Source organism: Phodopus roborovskii, unplaced genomic scaffold (assembly GCF_943737965.1).
Source record: "Phodopus roborovskii unplaced genomic scaffold, PHOROB, whole genome shotgun sequence".
Taxonomy (NCBI): Eukaryota; Metazoa; Chordata; class Mammalia; order Rodentia; family Cricetidae; genus Phodopus; species Phodopus roborovskii.
Window position 1 is genome coordinate 53,818,509 of NW_026126433.1, and position 19,132 is coordinate 53,837,640.

Sequence of the window (19,132 nt, forward strand, 5' to 3'; positions counted from 1 at the left end):
GCTGCTGCTGCTGCTGCTGCTGCTTCCTCTTCCTCCTTCTCCTTCCTGTGTCTGTGTGACTGTTGGCTTGCATGTATATGTGTGGATTCCTAGAATTTGGGTTATGGATCATGTGTGTCCTCTGCAAGAGCAGCAAGTGCTCTTAACCACTGAACCATCTTCCCAGCCCCTTTGCCAAATTCTTAGAAAGATTTGTGCAGAAATTGAGTAATAAGGCTCCAGTGGGGACTGGAGAGGTGGCTCAGGCTTTGGTTGCTTCTTCAAAGGAGCTGAGTTCAGCTCTCATCACCCTAGTCTGGATGCTCACACTTGCCTGTAACTCTGCCATAGTCTGGATGCTCACACTTGCCTGTAACTCTACCCTAGTCTGGATGCTCACTTGCCTAGCTGCAGGGAATCCCACGTCCTCCTCCAGCCTCCGCAGGTGTCCTCTCACACACAGTATTCACTTGCCACAGACACATATACATAAATAAAAGTAACTCTTAAAGGAGAGGTCTTCATTGGTGTGAAATAACCGTCATCTTCTCTCCCTCTCTCTCTCCTGTCCAAGGAAGCACGCTTTTTGGTCAGGTCCATAGAACACCTGAAGCACATTCTTAATGCACATATTCAAAATGGTGAGTAGCAGTCATTAAGCTCTCATGGACTCATGGGAACCCCTGCATAATAGACATGAGTACACCCCTTATAACTGCTTCCCTCCCAACTGCTTTCCTATATAAATAAAGGCAAAGGTTTTGTTTTTGTTTGCTTAGTTTTTTCTTTAAGTATTTTTAATGTTTTTTTTTTTTTGGTTTTTAAGACAGGGTTTCTCTGTATTGTTTTGGAGCCTGTCCCGGCACAGCTAGTAGCTCTGTAGACCAGGCTGGCCTTGAACTCACGGAGCTCCACCTGCCTCTGCTCCTGAGTGCTGGGACTAAAGGCATGCGGCACCATTGCCCTGCTGTATTTTTAATGTTTTAAAGTACTTTTTTGTATGGCCCTCCAGCTCAGCTCCCAGCACAGCCCCCCAGTATAGCCCCCAGTACAACAAACAAGCATTCTAAGCCTTTCTAGAGGCTGTGTGATGTTGATGGTTGTGGTGATGATGATATTTTTTCCTTGTGATAAGAATTTATGCTTACTGTTTATAGCTATACTCTTCTGTTTACTTATTATTTTATTAAAAATGGAAAGTCCATATAAGGTGCAAAAAGTAATGTATAAATGTAGAGTCCACGCGGCTTCATAAGCTTGGGGAAGAGACTGCTTCTGATGAATCTAGCACTCTTCATGTTTCATTTGCTGTGTAGGCATCTCATTGATGATGTGGAACACGTTCTTGGTCAAAAGGTTTTCTGCTGCTACCTACTTGATGGATAAGGTGAGGTGATTCTAATTGTCATATACTGACTTCTTTAATTTAGTTCCCTTAATTTCTAGATATTAGAAAGATTGTTCCCACTGGGGTATGTGGACAGTTGGTAGACTGTGTTTCTGGTTGTGTGTTGATAGTACGGTTTATTCCTGCTGGATTAAATGTACTTCCCAAGGCTGGCAGTGTGTGTGTGTGTGTGTGTGTGTGTGTGTGTACACGTATACACATGCATGTATTTGAGATTATTAACTCCCTTTCCTTTCTTCCCTGAAGCTCCTCCCATGCATATCACCCTCTTGCTCTCATTCAAATTCATGACCACTTTTTCTTTGATTGTTGTTATGTATATACACATATACTCTTAAATGTGTATATGCACTATACACATATGTAAAGTGTATATGCACCAGTTTACATTATCCATTAATTGGCTGCAGGACATTTAGGTTGCTTCCATTTCCTAGCTGTTGTGAATGGAGCAGCAGTGAACATGGCTGTTCATTGCTATTTTAGTATTTTCTTTTGTCATGATTTGAAACTATCTCTTTACCAGCAAAAAAAAAAAAAAAAAAAAAAAAACTCTTTTAGATGTTGTTTACTAGGGATTTTCAGACAACACCGTTACTTAACTGTACAAACTGAGATCTGGATTTTTACAAAGCTTCTGTTGCCTGCCTTCCTTCCACTCTTCTCTGTCTTGTCACCTTTCAGCTTCCCCTGTCCCTTTTCTTCCTTTATGACAGTGCCTCACTGGCTGGCTTTGAACTTTCAAATTCAAGATCTTCTTGCCTTTGCCTTCAAAGGCTGGGATTTTGCCTTTGCACCACTCTACCATGCTTAGAGAGAACTTTTACTTATTAGTTCAAAAACACAACTAGGGCAGGAGGGAATTTTTTATTAGGCTTATTTATTTTCCTTTATGAGTATGAATGTTATGCCTACATGCATGTACATGCCTGTTGAAGCCCTATAGCTGGTTTTACGGATTGTTGTGAGCCACTGTGTGGGTGCAGGGAATTGAACCTAGGTCCTCTGTAAGAGCAACAAGTGCTCTTAACTACTGAGCCATCTCTCCAGCCCAAGGATTTGTTTTTGAAAAGAATACTCATGAGCTCTTTGTGATATTTTTTGTGATATGTTTTTGAGCTCTACCACAAAATAAATAAACAAACAAACAAATATGTTGCTCCTATTTTTGGTAGTCTGCCAGTAGTTAATTCTAGCATGTATTTTATAACTATAATTCTGGTTGCTCTTTATTTTCTGTATCGTTCTAATACATTTTAGTTTAAATTGTTAAATATTGTATTTTCTGTCTGTTTCAGGTTGGAAAATCTCCAAAGGATAGGTTATGCCGAAGGGTGAGTCAGTCTCACTGTTAAGCCTACACTCTATGTAATATCTTACTATATGAGTGAACTTTGATTTTCACTGTTGAGATCACCTATCTGAAGATAACAAATAACAGAAAGAGATTACTGCATTAAGGAAATTGTTGTGATCTGTGGTCACTCAATTTCCCTGTCTAGATTGGCAGCTAGCGTATGTGTAAGTCTTAAGGTTCGCTTGGCTTTGGACTCTGGACTGGAAGCAGTGAATTGCCATATCATAGTGGAGATGTCCAGCCTCACCTACAGGCAGGCAGATTCTACCCAGACTGATCAACCACTGACCTCAGTTGAGGTTCTGAGCCACAGACACTGAGACTGTGATCAGTAATGCTCCCCTTCCCTCCACTCTGTGACATGGTCTTCTTAAATATCGCAAGAAGTGTTGAGATATGTAAACCTAACTGTTAAGACCTTGTTCCCCCACATCACTGTAAGAGTGGTTGTGTGACTAGAGTGAGGTAGTCTATGTGTGCAACTCTAGAGTTAGAGTTTATGTATGCAAGTAAACACACACACACACTAAATTATGCACTTTGAAGTCATGAAGAATTGGTTGACTGTTGGCTTTGAAAAGATTATACAGAAATGCAGTAGCTCCTCACATAGGCCTAAGAAAGGGGTCAGTGGGAAATACTTCTTTCCAAAAAAATGTGATCTAGTATTTGGTTGTCAAATGAGGAATTCTAGTTTTATTCAGAGAATTCAGTTCAGTGCCTTCAGGACTCCATGAAACAATCAGCCCAGGTTGTTTCCTTAGAACTTCTCTAGTTGAACCTCATGTGTGTACCTTACCATATTCTGTTTGGTTGGCTAGCAAATGTTTTAGCAAGTTGAAGGATCTGTCTTTACCGTGCACAAAGAACACTGAATTTTATTCTGTCCCCCTGCCCTCTGGTACTAGACATTGAATCCAGAGTCTTACATATGCTAAGTATTTGCCCAACCACTGAGCTGTACCCTCACCCCAGACATTGAGACTGATAGTAATTATACTAATATTACTAGTATCACACGAAAGGCTTATATTAAGTTGATTGATGCTGCTAAACCCATTGGCAGGAACTTAACTATCTGATGACTTCAGATTGTATTCAGTGTAGAAAGTCAGGCAAGTGAACATGCTAAGGCCTCTTGTTTTTCCGATAATACAGAAGTTTTGATGCAGGGGTCATAATGTTCCTTTTTGAGAACAGGATGTGGGGATGAGTGACACAGCAATGACGTCCTTCCTTGGATCCTGCCTGGATCTTCTTCAGACTTCACTGGAGGTAAAAGGCATATGCTATCCGGGCACAGTGGGGCATGACTGGAATTCCCTCTTGGGAGACCGAGATAGAAGGACTGTGATACTGAAGGCCAGTCAGGGCCACAAAGCACTATTGCGCTCTCTCTCTCTCTCTCTCTCTCTCTCTTCCTCCCTCTCTCCCTTCCTCCCTCCTCCTCTGAATTATATTTTTGTGGTTTCTCAGTTATGAACGGGGAATACAGACTGTAAAGCTTACACTTTGGGGTGCTGCAGTTTGCAGTTCTTATTCTCCAACCCTTGACAGCTTTCCTTGCATTCTCAACTCCCACAGGCTGACATTAGCAGGGATGAAATGCAGGTGCCAGTCCTGGACACTGAGGATGCCTGGCTGTCCGTGGAAGGCCCCATCTCCATAGTGGAGCTAGCATTGGAGCAGAAGCCTATCCACTACCCCCTGGTGGAGCATCACTCCGTCCTGTGCTCCATCCTGTACGCAGCCATGCACTTCTCCCTCAAGAGCGTCAAGCCACTCGCCCTTTTTGATAGCAAGGTGAGTCCCCAGAGGGTAAGGTGTGTCCCCAGAGAGAAAGGTGAGTCCCCAGAAGGTAAGGAGAGTCCCCAGAGGGCAGAGTGAGTCCCCAGAGGGCAGAGTGAGTCCCCAGAGGGCAAAGTGAGTCCCCAGAGGGTAAGGTGAGTCCCCAGAGGGCAGGGTGAGTCCCCAGAGGGCAGGGTGAGTCCCCAGAGGGCAGGGTGAGTCTCCAGGGGGTGAGTCCCCAGAAGGTTTCAAAGCTGTTGTGGGGCTGTTGGCTAACAGGTACATGGAGTTTTTCAGGGGTTTGTGGGTGATGGTCCGCTGGAGTCCCAGGTCTCCATCCCCTACCCAGTTCCATTCTTCTAATTTAGTCATGATGTCCTTTGATGGCCTATGGGGTTTTGTCCTCTGCTTTTAGTCCATCTCATTCTGCATATTCTCTGTAGATATACCCAGACTGATTCACAAGGTTGATAAGTGTGCTTCTGTTGAATGTGCTAGGAAGTCTGTAGCTACAACATATCTGGGAACCCCCACCCCATCCTGCCCTGACTTCAGCTTGCTTTCCCTTGAGTTCCCTGGCTTGAGTAATTAACATCAGTGCGCCCCTTTGTATGCTCGTGCACACTAGAAACCTGGAGGTGAGCCTTGCCTCAGCCCAGTCTGCTCACTTGTTTTTACTGAAAGCAGAAGTTAGGCATGGTGGCGTGTGTCTGTCATTCAGCACTCGGAGAGCAGAAATTGGAAGTTTGTGTGTTCATGACCAGCATGGTCTATGTAGCCAATTCCCAGCTATCCTGAGCTATAGGAGACCCTGGCTCAAGAACCATAACAACCTACCTGGATACTGTTGTCCATTACTGCATCGGTAGCTCGTGCCTCATTCCCCACCCTCCCTCGACTAGTAAAGCAGACCCCTTCCTAACTGTCCTGCCTCCACTACTCTCAAGGCCCAACCCTGAGGAAGCTGTCTTCCCAAGCAGATTGGTTCCCAGTCACATTTTGTAGCTCCTTGCAAAATCAACTCCGAACTTGGTGATTCACAGAAAGGCTATACATTGTTATGTTGATCGGTGAGATAAAGATTCCAACAGAAAATAAAACTTCAGCTTTACCACTCAGATGTGACTGGTTTGGAGACTGCAGCTTCAACTCATGAGAAAATTGAGTCACTTCTCTGTCTTTGGCTAATGTGCATATCAGATTTTTCTCAAGACAGGGCTGTCTCTCAGGTAACTGTCCCTATAGGAGCAGAGAAAGTGTCTCCCTGGAGACACACCTTTGAAAAGGGCATGCAGTATTCAGTTCTTTCATTCACACACACAGCCCTCAGGGCCATGAGCTGCTCTTACTATTCTAGGAAGTTGTGTCACATCAAAGTGTGGAACCAGGAGGGACTTCCCACAGCCTTTCCTGCTGTCAGCCATCCCTGTCACATGTCCTTTACTTTGTCTTCACAGGCAGTTGTTTCCTGTGGCCGGTGTCTGGTTTTTTTTTTTTTTTTTTTTATCTTTTAAGCACTGTCTTCAAAATCCTTGTCTATGTCCCCTAAACTTATCACATCTCTTTGCTGCCCCCATGTCTGTGAACCTTGCCTATCACAAAGCAAGAGCTCAGTTTGATGCATTTGAATGAACATGTCCACAGTGTGCAGAAGATACATGGTATAAGAAAGGTCCAGTCGGGCTGGGGAGGGTGTAGATTAGGGGATAGTAGTTCTAAAGGCTTTACAAGAATCCACTTCATAGGACTGACTAGAGTGCTGAAAGAGGCCAAAGGCTGACAGCAAATCTGTTTTCAAACTGGGACTTATATAGAAAGCTGCTTTATAATAATCTTAGCCATGTTAAGTTTGCCATCCACATAGCAGTAATGCATATTTTGAGATATTTTGGGCTAGGGATATAGCTTACTGATAGAACACTTCCCTTCCTAACCAGAGAGTGAGAGAGATAATTTTAATCAGTAACATTTAACATTTAGATTATAGTTTAGGGCAGGGTACAGCATAGTGCTAGAGACTACATCTAGCCTGCAGAGGACAAAAAGGAAAACATGCAGACTGTTGCTACCCCAGCAGCTAACTTTTGAAAGGAAAAAAGGGGGGGATCTGGTAAGAAAATGTTCTTAATGAAACATTATATATAATAAATTGTAAAAGATAAGAAATACTAGAATTGGCATGGCGGTGCACACCTTTACTCCAGCTCTCTGCATCTTTGCTAGCCAGGACTACCTGCATCCTGGGCAAAGACTGACCTGTCTGAAGCCAGTGGGTGTATAGTTTAAATTGTTGGCACTCTATGGAACTTAGAATCATAGACATTCACTGAACAGATACTTTTCAGAGGCTGAGATGGCTTGTTCACAGCTGGGGTGGTTGAGTGGCAGGCCTGGGTGTTCTCAGCTCTGCATTCCATTTCCTGTTGAGTTTTTGTGTTGGGGATTGGAGGCCAGAGGAGGATGTGTATTCCTCAGTGTAGCTTTTCATGTGACAGAGAGTCTCAGAGCCAAAAGCTGCATGTTTATTGTAGGCTGGCTGGCCAGTAAGCTGACTGATCTATGCACCACCCACCGCTCTCCAAGTGTGGGGCTGCAGGCACACACAGCCATTCCAGCTTGCATGTATGTGCAGAGGGTTTCCTTTCAAGTACTCATGTTTGGTCAGCAAGTGTTCTGAGCCATCTGCCCAGCCTGCCTGTGCTGTATGACTCTAACCTTTTCTCTTCTCTTAAAGAAGCAATAAGTATTTTTAAGGATTCAGTTAAATGCTGGTGGTTCAGTTAGCTACTACTGCTTAACCAAAATTATTCCAACCAATACTTACTACTTTAGAGTTTAGCCTGCACTTGCTAGCAATTGCTCTTATCATTGAGCTGCAACCACAGACCTTGGTAGTTTGCAGTATCACTTATATAGCCTTGAACTCAAGACCACCCCCACTACCTCCCCTGTGATGACAGGCATGTGTCATTATACCTGATTTATTTCTCAGACCTTAGGAGTCAGGAATCCGACTTCCTTACCTAGTTGCCTTTGGCATAAAGGTTCTTGTGGGACTGTGGCAGGAGGTGGTTGCTTCATGGAGGTCTCAGTTAAAGGCTCAGCTAGATTGGGAAGTATGATTACTCCATGCAGCTGTGTCTGTAGGGTGGCTCACTGAACCACTGGGCCCTCTCAGGGGGGTCAACAAGAACAAGGCAGAAGCTACAGTTCTGTGGAACCCAGTCTGGAACATGACTTGCTGTCACCTGACTAATCATATCTACTGGCAGTCAGCAGCCCACAGTCCAGAGGATGAGGAATTGGATGGGCTTGAATAGTGGATGAGTGGAGACGATCTTAAAGGCTGCTGCTCAGATATTAGCCATGGCTACCAAGTTAGAGGATGAATAGAATGCCAATCTTTGTGTTTAAGGGGAAAATAAAAACCAACCATGAATGACTCATAATTTTAAAAATCTTTTCCTTACACTCCATACTCAACAGATGTTTTTTTTTTTTTTTTTTGTTTTGTTTTTGTTTTTCAATCTTTCTCTTTAGGGAAAGAATGCATTTTTCAAAGACTTAACTTCAATTCAGTTATTACCTAGTGGGGAAATGGACCCAAATTTTATTTCTATAAGACAACAGGTAAGCTAGCTACTGGATTTTGCGCTTGTTTCTTAGGTGGAAATAACAAAGCAGAAATATAGCTGTCTTTCAAACAGGTGGCCACATCTTCAAAGTTATTCCCAAGAACTACTTTCCCTAGTGTATGGTCCAGCCAGTAAAGGCACTTAGTGACCTTAGTTGGACCTCCAGGAACCTAGTGGCAGAGAGCTGACTCCTCCACACTCATGCTGTGGTGTGTGCACACACATGTGCATATGTATGCAGGCACATACACAAATTTTAGAAATCAAAAGGCCAGGTGGTAGTGGTACATACCTTTAATCCCAGCAGGCCGATTTCTGTGAGTTCAAGGCCAGCCTGGGCTACAGAGAGATCCCGGACAGCCATCGGACAGCCAGCGACACACAGAGACTGTCTCAAAAAACCAAATTAAAAATTTTTAAATTGTTTTAGTGGAGTCTCTCTGGTTGACAAAAAGTTGACTTGAGGCACTTTATTTTATTGTTGTGTGTAGTGGTGTGTGCAGACTTATATGTTCCAAGGCACATGTTGAGTATGTGTGGGGGGGGGGAGATGGGAGACTTGTACAGTTCATGGCACTGAGTTATTGTGTGTGTGTGTGTGTGTGTGTGTGATGGGTTTGTACAGTCCATGGCACTGAGTACGGGGAGGACAGAAACACTCTGTAGTCAGTTCCCCTACCTCTCCATGATCCTTGGGATTGAACTCAGGCTACCAGCTTTATATAGCAAGCACTGGGGGTTACTTTTAAATGAAATGTACTGACAAGGCAGTGCTGTGCCTTCCTGTCTTCAAGTTCTTACTGAAAGTTGTCAGTGCAGCTGTCCAGGCTCAGCATTCTGTCACCAAGGACAAAGATCCCTCGGAAGCGGCAGTAACCACTCACGAGAGAGACCACGACTGGCCAGCTCTGGCTGTGGCTTTAGCCCATCACCTTCAAGTGGGTGAAGATGTCATTCGAAGGCATTATGTAGGGGAGCTGTACAACTATGGGGCTGACCTCTTAGGAGAGGAGGTAAGAATGACCTGTGATGTCACTCTTGGGGCTCACACTATGAAACACACAGGTGAGGAAGCAGTAAGTGAATGTTGAGTTGGATATAGTCGTGTATGTGTTTGGGATGTGGAGGTAGGAGGGTGTCATCCTCATCTACATAGGCCAGTTTGGGCTGCACGAGACCCAGTCTCAGAAAAAGCAAAAGCCAGAGTTGTGCCTGGTGCCAGGTTCATGTAGGGTTAGGACAGTAAAACAGGATAGCTCCTTGTGGTACTGGAGGAGCAGAAAAAAAAGCATGGACAGCTCTGTTCCAAGAGACGAGAGTAAATAGAGCCATAGGGTAAATAGGAGCCTTGGTGCATGGAAGACAGTGATAGTAGAATGGATCTCTCAAGGAGAGGAAGCAACTGGCCACTCAAGCTGAGGAAACAGTGCCTCAGATGGAGGAACAACAGTACAAAGGTCCCAAGATGGGGGCCAGCTTGGCAAGGTCCAAGGCTAGAAAGCCAGTGTGCCTGCCAGACCTCATCCGCAATGAATAATGAGCGCCCATGACCAGCAAAGAGTGACAAGATGCTGGCTGCTCTCCAAGCCTGAGGTTACTTAGTGCACTCAGCAGCCACTGTTGCAGAGTCTAGCATCATCCCTTTCACTGGAAAATAAGGTGTATTGTCATACCAAGTTGAAAACTTAGGTAACAAACAAAATAGATGATGAGCAAAGATTTGGATTTAAATTCTAGGTTGAATTTCAATTTTCCTTTGTCCACACACAGTCATGTTGAGAGCTGAAGCAGGATATCTTCATTGACAGCCTTCAGGGACAGGCTGAGTAGCTCTCGCTGTATTGTTTCTCCATGTTTATCCTCAGGCCATTCTGCAAGTTCATGACAAAGAAGTTCTAGCATCGCAGCTGCTTGTGTTGACAGGGCAAAGGCTAGCTCATGCACTCTTCCACACCCAGACAAAAGAAGGCATGGAGCTGCTGGCCAGACTCCCACCCACTCTCTGCACCTGGCTGAAGGCAATGGTGAGTACAGGAGAGCATAAGCTTCATTCCAGAGAATGTTCTTATCGTGAGAGCTCTACAATAAAGCTTAAGGCAGTAACAAATATTGTTTGCCTGCATTAAACTAAAGGGTTTTTGTGTCCCACCCGCAGAATCCCCAGGATCTTCAGAACACTGACATGCCAATTGCAGCAACAGCTAAACTGGTACACAAAGTAATAGAGCTCCTGCCAGAGAGGCATGGGCAATACAGCCTCGCTTTACACCTCATCGAAGCTGTGGAAGCCATGGCTACTTTATGACAGTAGTCTAAAGTCCTGTGACCGCGTCAATCACTGCATGTCATTTTACACAGCAAGGATCTGGAACTTTTTAGAGTTTTTGTTTTGTTTTTGTATAATAAATAAATATATTACTTTTAAAAAGTGCAATCCTGGCTAAATTCCAAACTTCTTCAGTTGAGACTGAAGATAAAATACATAACTGTGCTACAATTAATACTGTTACTTTTTCCTTTCAAATAGGCAGATTTATTGGTAAACTTTGGTGTTGTAACTGGTTTTACTTTGCAGATTTCATTCTTACTGTAGTATTCTAGTTCATTTCCCAATGACTCCTGTTGGGATTAAGTGTGTTCATACAGCTTCCATCAGCACTCTAGAGATACAGCCTAAATCCCTTTAGAACATGCAGAGATGTGCTTATGCTTGGTCCTGCACCAGGATGCCACCTGGCAGGGAGTTCTGGGTGCTGCTGCCATCAGAGGATAAAATGGCTTTACTCTCACCAGAAGGGACCTGGAGAAGGACCCCGAGCCTGCTGTACTTGCCAGAAATGAGAATCAGAGATGTGAACAATGCAGCAAAAGCAATTATAATGTAAAGTAATATTTAGTCTTAATTATGCCAAGTTCCAAAATTGTATCCACATCAGGTAATTGTAAAGTATGTATTATCTTGTAAGATTTATGTAAAAACAAAAACAAAGATTCTAAAATATTTCAAGTCCAACTTTATTTTTCTTCCAAGTGTTTAAAAATGTCTGTTTCTGGGACCTGGTCATGTTGCCTGTCCTAGGAGCAGGACAGGGAACACACTTTGTGCTGTGACAGCCTTAGCAAACCTACCTCACAGCTGGGTGGAGAGAACAAAATGCAACTAGTTCTGCAGCCTGTAGTGCCTAGAGCAGTCCAAGTGCTAAACAAATGTGTGAACGAAACCCATTTACCCTGTCTGGCCACAGTGCTTTGGCACTGCAGATCAGCAAGCACTTACTGCGGTTTAGCTATTTTTGGAATGTAGCCATACAGTGCAATTATTGATGTCTGCCATGATCACAGTTGTTCACAGTAATCATTCTAATAGAGGGAAGATGGCAACTCCACCATTGTCAAAGTCTTTCAGGGACACCCAGTAAAGTCTGAACCTGAGCATGCACACGTGGATGAATTCCCTTCCATTAAAAAGTTAGATCTAAGGAAGATTGTGACTGGCTAAAACTAACGCTGTTAATGGTCAGATTTCATGCCTTCAAAGGGAAACGTTTCAGGTGTTGCTCAGGTGGCTGAGGAGCAACCGGCTGTGTGCTGCCATCTCTTAGCACAGCTTGATCGACATAAACACCACCCTTTACCCAGCCTAGGAGTCCATTCTCTTGGTGTCCTGCAATACTCTGGAAGAAGCAGGAGTAGGCATTATTAATGACGACAGTCTAATTCCATTATTTGTTTTGAGATGGGCATGACTTGTATTTTTGAGAATAAAACTGGCTAAATTTACTCTGGTAGGTAACATAACAAAACCAGAACACAAACTGTTAAGTCCCTACGTTAGATTTGTCATCCAAAAATGTAATATACATAGAATTTAAAAACTAAATCCTGAGTTTAACAAAAGGCGTAAAATATTCTACTACTTTACTAAGGGCTTTTAAAATAAATCTGATAAAGAAAAATTAATTTAACATTTATGTATCAATTCTCTAACAACAAAGTGCCACAAATAAAGGAATTCAGTTTTAACATAGTTTAACCCTACAACAAGGGCATGGCATACTCCCTCAACCAGTAGTGTTTTCCTATACAGCCCCCATCTCTTCTTTAGTTAAATGCTTTTACCTTGTTAATGAAAAGTGTTCAGGTAGTCCTAGCTTCTTTGCCCCAGGTTGTGCTTAGATGGAGGGGCTGGGGTAAATGTAGATACAGCAGTGTGTAGCACCAGGCTTCCCACTTTAGCAAAGTTAGAAAAGGTCACCTAAGGTCAATGTGAAGCCTGCTGCATTTAAATAGCTTTTTAAAATATGATTACTTGTGATTCAAAGTCATGGAAAACTAAGACTTAGTAACAATAAGCTTACATTGATTATAGTATTCACTTAGAAGTTGCTATGGCACATTTCATGAGGAACCATGTACCAGTGCACTAGAGCAACAGTGAAAGAAAGCCCTCTCACCTCACAGGGATGGGTTTGCTAGGCAACTTCTGCTGCTTAGTAGATTAGCCATCCTTAGAAGATCAATCCAGTATTGGATTGCTTATAGAATGCTCTATTATTTATCTACTGTCAATGTATTATAAAGTAGTGAATTCTGTATATACCATGTCTGTTCATTATTGTGAACTTATGTATATTAGTGAAATAAATTTTCAGCTTTCATGTTATTTCCTTGATATTCATACATCTAAGACAAGATTTCTCCCCTCTTGAAAAACAAGTTTGGTGATGTTCTTGGTTCCAGAACCCTGCTAACTTAGAAACTTGATGTCTGACTCCCTTCAGCTTGTGTGGGCACACAACTCTTCCATCCCCTGAAAATCACACACTTTCATTATCCACAACTTCTACCCAGAGTGCCTTTATTTTCAGACAGACACCATAGAACTTAAATACAGAATCAAAAAAAGTTAATAAAATATAAAATACTCTGTTTGGCCACATTGAAAGTAAACATATTCAGTGCCTGACTCTGCAGAAGTTAATCATGAGTATGAGTGTCTGCCCTTTATACATATATGTCTGCATATATTTCTGCGTGCGCGCGCGCGTGTGTGTGTGTGTGTGTGTGTGTGTGTACATGCGCACGTGTATGTGTAAAAACCTTTTAGTTACACGAAATACTCCTTTTAACATTCTGATTTTACCCCTATCTTCCTCTTTTGCCATTTACTCTTCCACTCCTTACCTAACTAACCCTTGGATGTCTTTCTAGGGTTCTAATAATTCACCCCCAGGCAGCCCTGAGAAGGCTCTTGCTCAGAGAGTGGTTAACAACAGAATGCTATTTTGCACCGATGACCTCTGCACACCGAGGACAGAGTGTGTCCGCAGTCTCGGCAGTGTGCTTCCAACATCGAGGGCACTTTTCTCTGGCAGTTGGTACGACAATGACTTTATAGGAAGACTCCTCACGGATGTCACCACCTTGAAAAGAGTACACAAAGCATCTCCACAGTCATTAAGCTCGCACTGCCATTCCTCGGTTGACTCAATGGGTGTACCTTCCCAAAGCTTTCCTCCCTCCCCACCTTCTAACACTGCCCAGGACCAGGTTTTTGCCCCGTAACATAAACTGTCAGTAACACGGGATCAAACAACTTGATGACTGATAAGCAGATAGATAGCTCAGGCCAACTGCTTCTCATCCAAGTCAGAATTCTGTAATGCTTAGAGCTGACATTCTGGATCCAGGTACACAGCAGACCCAGGATTTTTCTTTTTTCTCTATATAGTGTTGCCCTTACAGAGTGAGGCCTCCTCAGTACCGGGACTAAAGGTGTGTGCTACCGTGCCCAATTCTTAACTCAGGATTTTAAAATGCCAAATTATAGAGACAGTGATAATGCCACTAAAAACTTCAGTTACACAGCTCTTCTCCACCATTCTAGTTAATGAGGATGAGTCGAGGTGAAAACCATCTGTAACAGTGTACAAAATCCTGTGATAAAAAATCCACTAAATGTCACCAAACCCTTTGTAAGAATGGCTAGATAGTATTTTAGTTCTGGATATTCACACAAGGAAATTTTAGGGTCTGCATAGGAAGGTGGGTGGGTCTGGGGATTATTAGGTACTACATATGAGAGGACAGAACACAGGAAGGAAAGAATCACACTGACAGCTACTCAGTGGCTGAGAAGGAACTCCCTGCCTAGCCTCCATTCCTAGAGCTCTTAGCTGTGTACAGGTCACAGACTGTCGTACAGTAACCCAGTCCCATGGGAAGCTGGGGATGACCTCAGGCCTTCAGTCCCCTCACTGCACTCACCCTCCAAGTTGATGAGGAATGTTCCCGTTAGCTCAATTCCATCTGCAGCTCTCTCCCGTGGCTCCTGAGTCAACAGTGTTGTCTGGGAGGCCATCATTAGTTCATTCAGCTGAGACGTGCTTGAGGTCTCCTCAGCTTGCAGCATCTGGAATGCACATGAAACTTACTATTTAATTGAAACTTGGCCATCAATTTTAGGTTTTACTGGAGTATACACTCTTTTCACTTTGAAAACTATGGTTCCCCTCAAACCGTGATATATATGGTGTTTATTACACTTACTATGCAATGAGTAAAAGGTTAAGTTACCCTTGTCTGTCAAGCCAAAATTCTGCCAACTTTTGTTGTTGTTGTTTATCAAGACAAGGTTTCTTTGTATAACGACAGCCTTGGCTGGCCTTGAACTCACAGAGATCCACCTGCCTCTGCCTCCTGAGTGCTGAGATGAAAGGTGTACACCACCACTGCCTGGCATCTGCCAACTTTTTTAGGAGCCTCCTTTCCCCTGTTAGCAGAGGGGCTCCAACGCTGTTAATAAAAACCCACTTTCAGTACAGTGCACTGGTGGCAATCTGAATACTACGGCCTTTCCACGGTGCACAGTGACTCGGCTATCTGATAAGCACTTCTGAAATGTTTTCCTTTGTAATTTTGATCTTCAAGATGAATGTGAATTAACATAAATATTCCTTTAATATGAAAAAACATGAGACTCGGATTTGGTGTGCCTGGGCATGTGTATGAGCAGGGGTGGGGGAGGTGGGGCAGCTGTGGGGATGATGACAAACCAGAACTAGGATGTGCAGCAAACCACAATGGCCATCGTCTATTCTTACCATTGCCAACAATGTCATATGTTCTAGTGACTTCAAGTCTCAAATCTTTAAATTGAATTTACCAACCAAAATAAGATGGTTCCTTTTATTTTTAAAGACTTAAGGTGTGCCATGTGCATGAGTGTTTGCTATACTACATGCAGACCTAGGGCCAGAGGAGGGTGTTGGGCCTCCTGAAATGGCAGTGACAGAGTGCTGGGGTTAAAGGCAGACAGGCGCCACCACTGCTCATCCAGAACTCATTTTTGGAACATGATCCAGATGAACAATTTTCAAAGACCTTTAGTGTAAAGCTCTGGTTTTTTATGTAATCTGACACTACTGCCAAGTATGTCCAACACTCACCTAAATAGCCCCCTGCATGTGTCACAAGTTCAGAGCAGGGAACAATCAGTGACAAGTTCAATGTTGCAAGACTGAAATTCTAGTTTCTAAATTACTACACAGTCTTAAACACTTGAGAATAAAAATATTTCAGGTAAAGCTTAAAAGCTCTGACCAGTTCAGAAGGCAGTGATTCCAGGTAACACCATCCGTTAGGCATACCTCCATGATCTCAAACAGTAGCCCCGGTTCAATCACAATGATAACCTCATACTCAGCAGCATTTCTGCCAGGGATGCTACCAAGAAAGGAATCTCGCATGGCACATGCGCTTTCCACTGCCTCCTCCAGTCCTGGCTTCTTCCAGATAGAACTTGTATTAATCCAGCCAGTGCGAAAAACACTCTTGGGTTCTAAAATACAGGAAAGTGAACCGAGTTATACATAGTCTAGACAGCACTCACGAGAGACGAGGATGTGTTACATAGGATGTGAAATTCAGGTGTGCTGTTCACAGGATCCCCAAGTGAAAGGGTCACATCACAAACACAAGACTCAAAATGAAACACAAACATTAATAGTTGTTCCTTTTGACTATGAGGTTATGAGTGACCACCCACCACCCCCTTAAGTTCTAGTTTTCTATGGAAATAAAATCAGGAGGAAAAAAACCTACATAAAAGTGTTCACTACAGAGCACCATATTTTGCCTGAATACAGCTTAAAATACAGCTGGGCAGGGGTGGCTCACAACTTTAATCCCTCAGACACAGGCTCTGAGTTCAAGGCCAATGTAGTCTACAAATTGAGTTCCAGGACAACCAGAGCTACAAAGAGAAAACCTATCTCAAAACACAAACAAACAAAAAACTTAAAAAGCTATAAATACATTTTGGAACACTATAAACACATTTAAGCAAAAGTAATTTCTCAATACTGTCAAGTGCTTAATACATCTCCAAAGGCACAGAGACAGCTGACTCCTTAAGAAGTCACATATCACAGTGACACTATATGACACGTATAAAGCCCAGTTGCCCCTGCCCAGACCCTTCCCATGCAGAGTGCAGCTGTCCTTACCTTTGACATAGGGGATATGCTGGAACACCTCTTCTGCCAAGTGAGGGAGAATTGGGGCAAAGGAACGCACAAGCACATCTAAAATCTCTGCCAATGCAGTCTGACAGGAGCGCCGTTTGGGATCCTTCTCACTTTCACAGTACAGCCTGGAAGAGCAGCTTGCTCAGTAGCTGACACACTGCCCCAGCCTAGGCACATCCAGTGCTGACAGCACACTTACTCCATGCTGGTTCTGAACCACTTCTACCCCCATTTTACTCTCTCAGAATGTACCTGTTTCTTCATGTTTGCCCAGCTCTGGCTTTAAGGTGGACAATGGTCTAGATTACTGTCTGCACACAACCAATAAAGGAACTGTCAGCATTTAAATGAATCCCACCCCATTAGGGTTTTCAGGAAAAGAATGCATTTTAACCCCTATGCTAAAGCTGCTGAGGTGCCTGCCGTGTGACAGGCTGGGGTTGACAGCCCATGCCAGACTCATCATCATGCCCGCTCCCTCTTTGTCTGCTCATGGGAACATTGTAAAAGCCAGTGCTATTACAGAGCTGCCTGTCTAGTCCTGGGTCTGCCCACAAGGACAGCAGCTGTGACTCCCTGTAAATGGGAACCAAGCACATGAGCTGCAGTAGGTTTTGATACAGGGTCTCACTGTGTAGCCTGGCTGGCCTGATGTGGAACTCTACAGACCAGACTGGTCTCCAATGTGGAGAATATCCTGCCCCTGCTTCCTAGGTGCTGAGACTAGAAGGATGGGTATTGCCCTCTTCATTTTTCAGACACACTGAGATTGCACATTACACACTGAGATTGCACATTAAGTAGACCCCAAACATGAAGCTAGTAAGTGGCAGGGCCCAAGTGAGGCTTGACCCCAGGTCCCAGGTGTAAATACAGCCCAGCTGCCCACCTTGGCATCTTTGATGCTGCTGGGGACTGTGTGCTTAGTCACACTTACCTGTCCTTGACAATGCTGAAGTAGAAGCTGGAGAGTTCTCTGGTATAGAATGCTTTTAGCAGCCTGATAACTTTCCCAAAATCATACTGTTTGTATGAATCAGTAACCTAGAGAACAAAGACAGGAAGAATTCAGAAGCTGGAATGAGCAACGGAAAGAGAAGTATCGTCACCGGTGAAGCAAGCCCTTTCCCTAGCATCTCAGAGGAGCAGGCTCAGCCCCCACGCTTGCTGTACAGGATAGGCATGAAAATCAGACTTAAATGCTGTGTGGCCACGGTGGCCCTTCTGCAATGCCAGTAATCCAGCGTCAACATGGTGTCATGGGTGTGAGCTCTGGGGTTTCTTTTCCTTTTATAAAACTTGCCCTTCAAATTTTAAATATATTGGTTCACTTTTCTTATTGGTTTTACAAACTTGTTATTTAGGGGTGGGGCATGTGTGTATGGGCCACAGATGGCATGTGGAGATCAGAGGACAATCTACAGTTGCTCTATCCCACTGTGTGAGTCCCAGGGATTAAACTCAGGCCACCTGGCTTGGCAGCAAGCAACCTTACCTGCTGAGCCATCTTACCTGCCCGTTTGATTTGATCTGGTTTTATTGTGAGAACCTGCCTCAAAGGATGAGATGAAAGAACACGATCAGCCTTGTGCTTCACATACACACGTGTCAGTGCGCGCACATGTGCACATACACACTTAAATATACATATCATGCATATGACAAAAACATACATCCAAGACAGGCAATACTAGAATGGCAGAGCACATCATTCTAGGTGTAAGTATTCAGGCATCTGCACTGGCCTGCCCCTAGGGTTCTGACAGGATATATCCTCAACTACAGCCATTAAGAGAGAGCACCACCTGTGCACATTCACTATGTTCCTTTTCAAAGGGCTCTGTCCACCTCCCTCCCTCTCCCATTCCTGTCCCCAGTTTCCCTTTTCTCCCCTCCCCACTTTCCCCCAATAAAAACCCCTCCACCCAGCTGTCCCATGCCATCTTTCTCTTGCATGCTGCTTTTTAAAAAATTACAACTCTAGAGACATAACTACTCAAAATAATCACTACTCTACTTTAGAAATGACAACAAACATATACCAAGGAAAGAAGGGTGTATGTTTAATTGCTTGTTTTGTGTAAGTATGCATGTTCATGTATGTGTAGGTGCATGTGTGGGTAGAGGCCAGAGGTCAAGCTTGAGACAGGAACCATATGCCTTGTACTTTTTAAACAGGGTCTCTCCTTGGTCTGGACCTCAGGTATGCTCTCTGGCTGACTGATGAGCCACAAGATATACCTATCTTCAATGCCCAACCCCAGACTCACAAGCTCCTACACACCTGACTTTAAATGTGATCTGGGCTATAGAACTCAAACTTGGGGCCCCCATGCCTGCACAGCAACCTCTTCAACAACCAGACCATCCTCCCTACCCCTGGCCTGTTCAGGACCTTTGTGTATGCTAGAGAAGCTCTCCAACATCAAGCTGCTCT

The 19,132-nt window shown here is 43.8% G+C and overlaps 2 protein-coding genes across 4 annotated transcripts in view; one reads left to right on the plus strand and one right to left on the minus strand.

Annotated features, from left to right (window-relative positions):
• Rab3gap2 (RAB3 GTPase activating non-catalytic protein subunit 2) overlaps window positions 1–12,830 on the plus strand; it is an 81,690-nt gene extending 68,860 nt beyond the window's left edge. For all 3 annotated transcript variants that reach the window (XM_051186511.1, XM_051186510.1, XM_051186512.1), the window contains 9 exons: window positions 554–620; window positions 1,296–1,366; window positions 2,686–2,721; window positions 3,945–4,019; window positions 4,329–4,547; window positions 8,073–8,162; window positions 8,962–9,180; window positions 10,033–10,191; window positions 10,323–12,830. In XM_051186511.1, coding sequence (XP_051042468.1) covers window positions 554–620; window positions 1,296–1,366; window positions 2,686–2,721; window positions 3,945–4,019; window positions 4,329–4,547; window positions 8,073–8,162; window positions 8,962–9,180; window positions 10,033–10,191; window positions 10,323–10,472 — 1,086 coding nt within the window. In that variant the 3' untranslated portion in view covers window positions 10,473–12,830. The remainder of the gene's footprint in view (window positions 1–553; window positions 621–1,295; window positions 1,367–2,685; window positions 2,722–3,944; window positions 4,020–4,328; window positions 4,548–8,072; window positions 8,163–8,961; window positions 9,181–10,032; window positions 10,192–10,322) is intronic.
• A 206-nt stretch (window positions 12,831–13,036) lies between these two features.
• Window positions 13,037–19,132, minus strand: part of Iars2 (isoleucyl-tRNA synthetase 2, mitochondrial) — a 39,831-nt gene continuing 33,735 nt past the window's right edge. The window contains exons 19-23 of the mRNA XM_051186514.1: window positions 17,633–17,739; window positions 16,675–16,820; window positions 15,817–16,007; window positions 14,435–14,579; window positions 13,037–13,590 (exon numbers count right to left, since the gene is read on the minus strand). Of these exons, the coding sequence (XP_051042471.1) occupies window positions 13,448–13,590; window positions 14,435–14,579; window positions 15,817–16,007; window positions 16,675–16,820; window positions 17,633–17,739 (732 nt within the window). The 3' untranslated portion in view covers window positions 13,037–13,447. The remainder of the gene's footprint in view (window positions 13,591–14,434; window positions 14,580–15,816; window positions 16,008–16,674; window positions 16,821–17,632; window positions 17,740–19,132) is intronic.